Genomic DNA, 9,986 nt, shown 5'->3' with positions numbered 1-9,986 from the left:
TCTGTACACATCATGATACTTCCTATCTGTAGACATTGTGATATATCTTACCTGTACACATCATGATATATCTTACCTTACATTTTTTCAGTTTATGGATGTATAAATAGAAAAAACCTGTGTACACTTATTTATAAACTGCTACGCGTGTTGGAGCATTAGTGCTTTTTTTTTTCGTAACATAGTTAAAAAAAAATTGATCAATTCATCATCATGGAGAGTCCACACTGCTAAAAATGTTATTTGATATGTATATTATATATAAAATCAAAGTGTTTTCAATATTATTGTGGTATTCCTGTAAAAGGACAGAATGTGTAATCTAGATTATTTCATCTATAATGACTTCCCTAATGAGTTTGTTCTTAAAATTCTCTCTGTCTACATCTTTACAGTAATTGATATTTATAGTAAGAGACTGTTCAAGATACAAGCACAATTTTTTCTAAATTTTAAATTGCATTACAAGCAATGTCTAGCTGGTACATACATTACAAAGTTAAATATAAAAGGGTGTAAAATTTAACTAAATATGTTAGGACTGGTCAATATACCAGACTTATTATCTCATTTAGTACTTCTTTCATTTAAAAATACTTTGCATAGGTCAGCATTGTTTTGTTAGATAGACATAGCTAGTATTTGATGTTCTACTACCAGTTTTAAGGATTATGTTTCTATTTTGTAAGTTGTAATTCTAGCTAAGTAACTGTATGATGCTAATAATAAGGCTAAGAAAAGACTGCCTTGAGTCTTACTGTTATCTGGTTTAATTATGATATAATAAGCAATCAGAGAGGAGCTAGACCGGTAATATTTCATTCCCTGAAGCTGACAAGATTTTATCTGATAATTACCAGAAAGAATTTCAGGAAGAAACTTGTTGGAATTATACCACATTGTGCATGACGCATGGAATTAATATACAGGACTGAAGCCTCAGGTGAGATATTTCCTTAGATAAGGTCGTAAGATCATAAGCTGGGTTAAGTTTAAATAATTAATAACGGTCAAACTCAATTGTGTATTTTAATTGTATGTTGACTTGGTTCTTACTTCTTTCAAAATAAGTAGCCTATATATAAGTTATGATAACCAATTTTTATTTTTTGATCACTAGAACTGTGAAATTTCTATCAACATATTGAATTTGTGTACTTTTACTATCTGTCACATGCAGCTATTCAGCTATATATTTGCTGCCACATGATTCTTATGAGTCTCTATTTTACATTAGTGATGTTAAAGCCAATAATCCAAAAACCAACTCTTGTAGCTATGGAAATAGATAATAAGCCTTTAAGTGGTAATCATTTAAAGTCAGGAATAAGCTGTATCACATCTATGGGGAAAACGATCATATGATTGGTTTTATCAACCAAAACAAAATTGAAAAGTTCTGCTAGACATAAACTGCTAGTCAAAGAAATAGTTTTTATGGTCTAACTGGTATTTTACCTGTAATTTCAACTATACAGTAAATTTGAGTCTATTTTTACCTTACAGAATGGTAAGTGAAGAGTGGATGATTATTTGACTGTTGGCATGATGATGGCTCAGTAGGAGTAGAATGCCAGTTAACTCGATGAAATGAAAGAAGATATAAATGTAAAAGGATAATCTTGATATTCTTGATATTTGCCAGGAAAACTCGTACATGTTTTTACATTGGGATCAATATCAGTACATTATTTTCCAAACTTCTAGTCACATGAAATAAGTTTGTGGACACTCTAAATCAGTTGTGATTAAAGTTTCTGATCAATTATGGTATATTAAGAGTTATATCATCAGTTTGATGTTTGTGACTGATTTATATTAGTTTAAAACTTACTTTATATGTTAATTGATGTATAAGAATCAGGATCTGAATGACTGTGTATAATCAAAGCAAAGAATTCATATGACAGAAATGAAGAGTCTATAGCTTCTGTGTCAGTGTCAGGATATTGTTTCAAGATAAAATAAATTTATGTGAACTATCCTAAAGTTGACTTGACGTGCCTTTTCACTCAGAGATTTGTGGACTCTCCAAAGTGAAGCTGAGCTATATTCAACTTTGTAACTTGGAATAGGTTGAATAAAAGGTATGTTTCTATGATCACTTTTCACAGTAAACAGAACTGGATATGGTTGTCATACTAATTAAGAAAAATTGATTTAAGATGAAATTTTACTAAAATTTACATGTGTCATTCTTTAAACCATTTATTAATTTAGGGTCTGAAAGCAATAAGAAGACTACACAAAGCAAGTTTCTAATTTTAAAATAACAAAATGGCATGATTCTTTTAATTGCAGGAAGGAATGTAATGAATTTTAGAATGCACTCAACAACATAAACAGTTATGTAAAGACCAGAGCATAATTTACTTTAAAGTTAAGTTGTCTGTTGTTGATTTAGATTATGTCAACTAAACCTGTATACCATTGGGCCTTTTTCTTCAAGATTCTGTCTGAGAGAAAGGTTTGATATATTCTCATGGTACTTGAAGAAATTCAAACAGAAATAGAATAATTAAATCATACCAAACTGGCATATGACTTGATCAAATTGATTATAAATAAACATTTACAAAAAATATATAGCTCTATAATATTAACATGAAAATACATTTAAACTTTAACCCTGTACCACTGCCTTTTTTCAATAGTGACTAGTTGCTTGTATTAGTAACTGGTATCTTTTCAACCACTCTAATATCTACAATTTAACAGTAAAGATTGTTTGTTATTATTACATATAAATATATATAATTTTGCTCTAATATGTCAGAATCACCAAATCAATTCTATTTTCCTGCAGGCAACACCCTCTCAGAACCTCCATGAAAGGGTTGCACCTATGCTTCGCATAGTAAGTCTGTCTACTCTATTTGTATGCCTAGCTCCAGGGGGCTAGTGCCACCAGTGACTGGTTTAGGAAACATATTGCATTTTGAAATTATTACCACTGGCCATATGGTTGGTGTATTGCTTTGAAACTGTTATTGGTATTAATTAAACACATTTTTAATCTTAATAAGTATAGTAAAACTAATTAAACAATAGCTATTAATAGCCTGATTTGTCTATTGTCTTATTTGTCAAGAACGCAAGAATTACTACACAAAACAAGAAAATATTTCTTCAAGCAAGTTAAAATAATAACTTATAATAATTATAACTTTATTTTGGCTACCAATTTAGGTTAAAGTCTTATTTTCAATAGGTCTCATTTAACTACACCTACTATGCATAACGATAAAAACCACAGAAGACAAAGATATAATATACATTTTATAGTGTAATGGATGAGGTAAGAAATATTTAGATGAATGCAATTGTTTATCAAAAATTTATAAGGCTAAAAGCAATTATCTGTTATATTTAACACATTTTTTTATTTACTTGTATATATTATATATATATTCCAAACAATATGTAGCTTCACAGATGTGACTGACAAACTTTGTCAACTCAATAATCTATAAAGAAATTTAACGCAAATAAGCTAATTTTAGAAAGTAAAATTTTAGAAATTAGCAAGACGAGTACTTGTGACATGATGGATTATGGAGACAAAAGGATTATAGGTTTCCAGGAAGTCTTCTAATGCTCCTGGTTTCAGAATGGAATTATGAACAAACCTAATGTTATATAAGATTATTTTTACCATGACGTAACCTAATGTGTTTTAGTGTGCTAAGCTTCAGTCATTTCTTCATCTACAATTATAGAACCTTTTGCTACATTTAGTAATCTAAGTAGAAATTATCTCGGAATATAATTCTGCATGACTGACAAAGGGAATCACGCAGGATGTAAAAGTTAGTGTTGGCACAATGTATCTGTGAATCAATGTATTTGTATTGAGGTGTTGTATCAGGAGGTCAGGTATGAATACTTGACGATACCTGTCATTCTTGAAAAAATTTGGGATTTTTATAAGAAGGCAAATTTTTCACTGACTTGACTGAAAAAATAAAAGAATATTATAAGACAGTGGACATTAACCACTCTGTCAATTACGTTACCAAATATTATAGTTATAAAGATATAAATTAAACTATATTGAAACTGTTAATTTACCTCATATGAGGTATTTGTCATATGGTGATCCATGTATTGCAAAAGGTATCATATCATGGCATGAATGGCTATAACCAGGACTAGTATTTAGCTACACAGATTAACTTTCTATCTTAAATATTGATTTAAAATATTCACAAGTTATAAACTAAATCATCTTTTCAATAAAATAAAAGACATAAAATTCTATTAATAATCATATAAATCATCTGGAAGTAGACAAAAAATCAATTGAAAGAAATGTATCTTTTAAGGTATGTTCCGTCTGGACAGCTAAGTGAATTCGGGGACTAAAACATTTTTCATGCATTATGTTCACACCTGCACTGAATTCCGATTTGTGCATCACGTGTTCTTTGTGCGTTCTTAGTTTGCGCATGCGAAGAATACATGGTTACTGACTTCTGCTGACTCTTACTGCACGGAAACAATCAATGCTTTAAAACAATGAATGATAGTAACAGTGATGAAGACATTCTTTTTATTGAAATTATCAGAAAAATGTTGAAGAAAAACAAGCGTACAAAATGGATAAGCGCCATCCCTCCAAACATCGCCTTGCATTTTCACATCTTTATAATTTTTATCTCTCAGATCAAACAATATGGGGTTCTTTCAATCTCTGTCTCTGAAAAAAAATGGGTCTGATTGCCATTTACCAGAATTTAGTGTATAGAACGAATTCGGCCCGGGGCAGTGTGAACAAATGTATATCTTTACTATTATCTTTGCTATGAATTTCATGCTAGTGTGAACTCACCTTAACGAAAAACCTAATTCTCTATACTCTATACCTACACAGAATAATATGGGCAATATTTGATACACAAGTTTGATTCATTTTGATTTTGGTTGACAGCATAGTGTCAAAGGAAACAGTAATACTATTGAAAAATTATATTCAGTTATATGTACATGTACTCTCTCTGTCAGCTACAGCTTATTGTAAAATTGTTGCAATCTCCCAAACAAGAACAGAATGACAGATTGGCGCTAAATTAACAGTTTGTTGTCAGAAATGTCATAGCTCAAGATAATTGTAAAATTTGAAAGTAGGAAGTTTAAGGTGTTCATTCTACCAAATTAATGATAATAAGCAATCAGATTTCTGTAAATTCTATTAAGGTAGCTCTATTCTAAATGTTGTGAACGGTGTGATAACAGAGCCGAGGTTGAGAAGCTTGATATATTGTGAGGAATTTAGAATTAGTCTGTCACTATTATAGGATGATAGATGACAACATGACGTTATTTTTAAAGTAAAATTGATTATAGAGTTATTCTGTCCCTGTCCTAGATCATCACACACTATAATCTATAATCTATAATTCATAATTAAATTAGAGAGGATAGAGTAGATTCTGTGTCGTATTCAACACCTACGTATATCTCACAATACAATGTCCAGATTGGATCTAGTACTGATTTGTCAACATTATAATGAAAACCAGTTCCGTTTTTGACATCCAGTGATTCAATTAATTCCATTCTCATAGTCTCCTATGACTGGATATTAGAAACTTATTAATTATTTTTCTATTGAAGATACATTAAAAGGCTGATGGACTGGTTAACGATTTATTTTTGTAGTTCTTCACACTCGCAGTGTCTAATGTAACTAATTGTATTTGATTGGTCTATTTTTAGAAAATGAAAGCCTTAGGAAGGTTGAGGGCTCTTATTGCTATCTCTGTTTATTAATTATAAGTAATTTTAGAGTTTTATTTTAGTTCCATTCTACGCATTTTCTTATGATGATGATTATTTAGCCTATTTATGATAAAGATTATACAGTTATTTGATAATATGAACATTCTCGCATGGGCAACACCATAATTGGAAAATTTTTTGATGCACTATTCTCACAAATGATCTTTTTTTTTTCAATATGTGTCAATATGGAAGAAGTACACATTCACAGTTCATATTTTGAAACCACATCCTGAAGTACCTAGATATATTTGACAGATAGAGGCTACAAGTGGATATGGTTTTTATGCCATGAGTGCTGGAGATATTTTAACAAGCAAGAGTGGCATAAAACCATATCCAACAGTTTACCATTGAATAAACTATTTATCCATCATTTTATTTCAGAAACTTGAAATTGAAATAAATAACTTTATAAGCAACAACAAATGGGCCTACAAGGAACATACAGATTAAGTATTAGTATATCAAGTACACCTTCCACCAACACTAGAAAGTCTTAGAAGAGTTTTGTATGTATGGTTATTTTCTGTTACGTTAGCTTTTAATTATTTTTTCAATATTTATAGAGGCACATGCGTTATTCGTTGTCAGTCTTTGGTCTTAACCTTTGAATACTGTCCGTTGTATACCATATTTATTCCACAGGCTATGTTCCATGATATACAAGAATATCATCTTTATCCGAAATACATGCATCACAGACATAGAAGAGAAAAAAACTCTTCTGAAACAAAAAGTAAAAGAAAAGTAACTTTATATGATTGCAAAGCTATTTTACAGATTTAACCTTAAAGACTAGCTATTTATAACTTTCCACTGCTTGTTTTTTTCCAAGTGAATGCGTTGAACAATAAATGTGTTCATTTTAGCGTAAATGTAGTGGATTACATTATCTCAATAACAATGCTGATCAAACTGATCAAGTTTATGTCATATTTCAAGTATTATAAGATATTTAGCCTCAAGATGTTACAAAATTAAGTGGAACTATCAGGATATTTAAAGGAATTCCAAGAATGAAATATATTAAAGTGTAAATTGTATGAATTCAGTATAGTGTATCATGATTTATGTCTTTCCATGCCTGATTTTATTTTTTAAAAAGATAATGTGACTGTGATCCCCATAGTTGCTAAAAAATATAACCTTGCCTGGCAAAATATTCTGATGATGATAATTTTAATTATGAACCATGTAAATCCATCGTTCAATAATTCATTAATCTTAATTTTGCTTAATTTTTCAGATGAATTAGTTGCTACCAGAAGACAACAGTTAGTCATACTATGAAAATTTCCAGATCAAAGCTTCAGGAATGCTTTTGAGTGTAGCCTAATTAATATAGGTTATATATGATAAGATTATATTAGGAATGGTAACAATCAGAATTTCACTACAATTTGATGTTACTGATGATTAGTTGATTTAGTGAAAAGTGGTTGATGTTGATAAAGTGATTAACAGTGGATGACAATAGATGACATCAGTATATCTTTTACATTTTGTGGAAATTGATCGAAAATTTATTCATGAGGATGGTGTTCCAATAGGCTCAATAGTCTTTTTGTGATTTTATAGTAATCATATGTGATTGTGATTTGTAATTCAACCAACATCAACCAAAGTATTAACATTCAAAATGGCAGGCAGAAATGAGACAAGCGCCTTTGAATCAGATGGCACAAATACAACGGTATTGACTGGCAGTCCATGGAGTTTCTCTTTCTCCACAACAATGGCTGTCATTTTGTCTATTTCATCAGTATTAACAGTTGTTGGTAACTTAATGGTGATTACCGTAGTGATACGTTATCCTGTGATGCGAACACGAACTAATTTGTTTCTTACAAATTTGGCTGTGGCAGACTTGATGGTGGGACTTCTGCTTGTTCCTTGCTCAATTACAACTCTGGTGGCAGGAAAGTGGGTGCTTGGTAACACTGTTTGTTCTATCAATGGATTTTTAACCTGTTTCTGTCTAGTCACATCAATCCACACCTTAATGTACATCAGTGTTCACAAATGTTATTCTTTACCTAGGGCTCAATCAGACTCGTTTAAATTATCTCAAATATTATTGATGATTGCGGCAACATGGATCTGGGCAGGATTTTTATCAACAATAACTGTAACCGGACTAAATCATGTATATTATAAAAAATATACATCACAATGTGGGCCAAGCTATCCTCATGATTTAAAAACTTATATACATCATACATTTGTACAAGTTACAGGAATTATTATACCTCTTGTAACCATGGTGATATGTTATTTTCGCATGTTTCGCACAATTTGGTATCATTCGCAATCTTTGAAAATCCACACAACATTGGATAATAATCTGATTGTGGCTCAACAGAAAAAAATATTTAAAACGTTAATTATGGTGCTAGCATGTTTTATATTATGTTGGATACCATATCAACTCTATGCTTCTTATACCACCATTGTCAAAGATAAGGAACATTTTAGTCCTTACATTAACCCTGTGGTAAGTTATTTACAGAGTCACTTGTGGCAAATAGAGCATTTGATTGGTTGAATATTTTACAAATTGTGGAATATATAATTTTCCAAGTTCTTAGCCAGCGAGTGCAATCATCTTCAGAAAAATAAAAACCAAAATATCTAGATCTACAATTTATTCATATTATGTGACTTTGTGTTTGGATGTCTTAAACAGGAAAATCAATTATGTTGCTTTCAAAGGTTAAAGTCATCTTTTATTGTCCACCCTAAGTCAGTTCTCTTGCAATTGTTTTACCAATAATACCTATAACTATAAAACTATAGTTTGACTAAGTTGAACCTACAAAGGTTGTTGGGGGATGATTTTAGTCACCTTTGTCCGCAATCGGTGTGTGTGTTTATGATCACCCAAGAATAAACCCTATTAAAAAAAAAATTGGAGAAAAATATTTGATTAACTATTGCCTTTGTTTTTGAAAACAAGTTTAAGATTTGTAAACACTCTAGTAGGCAAAACTCATGACTGATTTGACAAAACTTGGTGTGAGTGTTCGTAATCACCAGATATTGAACCCTATTGAAAATCAAAAAATATTTAATGAGTAATCGCCGTTGTACTTAAAAACACGTTAAAGTTTTATCTTGTAAACACTCTAGTAGGCAAAATTGTTGACTGATTTGGTGTGAATGTTTATTATCACCCTGGGATGAACCCTTTTGAAAATATTTTACATGAGTTATCGAAAATGAGTTCAATTTTTAGTTGGTAAACATTCTAGAAGATACAATTCTAGCCAGATTTTTACATAACAAGAAGGTTGAATATTTCATACTGTTAATTGTTACTGTAATGCCAAACTTTTTTATTTAAAATCAAAGCTGCCAGTGGACGTATATTACCTTGCCTGACATGTTATCTGTTACATAATTGTAAAATAAGGTCACATATTGGAGTAGACAGTATTGTAATAAGATTTATAACTGCTTTCTGTGTTGGTAATTTTTCAGGCATATTTGTTTGGATATATTAACAGTGCTTTCAACCCTATAATATATGCTTTACGTAGTAAGTCATTTAGACATGGTTATAAAGAAATATGGTGTCAGACCACTGGCTATATCATGAATGAAGGTGAGTTACACTTATATATTTCTTTGTACAAAAAACTTGATGTTATTAAGCTAAAGATGGAGTTATTTTACAAATGTAGTTTAATCTTCCAGTTTTAAAATGGTTTTGGGTTTTACTCTTCAAAACGTTGTTACTTCCATCAACTTTGACGTTTTAGTTTCTTTTCAGTTATATGCTTACTTTTCGTATTTAGTGATCCTATTTTCCATTTTTTAGTGTGGGAATTTAGTAAGATTTTTAGTTGATAATGAATTTAAAAGAAAGTTCCATTTGATCATCTTGACCTATATCACTTTGATCTTCATTTTCTTCACCTTGACCGACCTACATATTTTACCTTGACCTACATTATATTTTTTTGACCTACATATTTTAACCTTGACATATATTTACAATGACATTGACACATATATGTCTAACTTTGACCTAATTTTATATCTTGAAAATTGTAAAAAAAATATATTTCTTAATTTTGTAATGGATTGCATTAAACTTTATTATAACAGGCTTGAATGTAGCGGGGCGTCCACGAGGATTGAGTAACGCTATGTTAGTACCGGTAATGTTTGTTGCCTGAACCCCATAAACCCTGTTTTGA

General features: G+C 30.6%; 1 protein-coding gene across 1 annotated transcript; it reads left to right on the top strand.

Moving 5' to 3' along the window:
- Window positions 1-7,423: 7,423 nt before the first annotated feature.
- Window positions 7,424-9,965, top strand: LOTGIDRAFT_170344 (hypothetical protein; the record flags this gene model as incomplete). Its single annotated transcript, XM_009068987.1, has 3 exons — window positions 7,424-8,278; window positions 9,265-9,388; window positions 9,895-9,965. 3 exons carry the CDS (start codon window positions 7,424-7,426, stop codon window positions 9,963-9,965), a joined length of 1,050 nt encoding a protein of 349 aa, XP_009067235.1.
- Between the last annotated feature and the right edge of the window lie 21 nt (window positions 9,966-9,986).

This window comes from Lottia gigantea (genome assembly GCF_000327385.1).
Source record: "Lottia gigantea unplaced genomic scaffold LOTGIsca_97, whole genome shotgun sequence".
NCBI lineage: Eukaryota > Metazoa > Mollusca > Gastropoda > Lottiidae > Lottia > Lottia gigantea.
The sequence above is the reverse complement of the archived record's forward strand: the minus strand, read 5'-3'. Positions and strand labels throughout refer to the sequence as shown.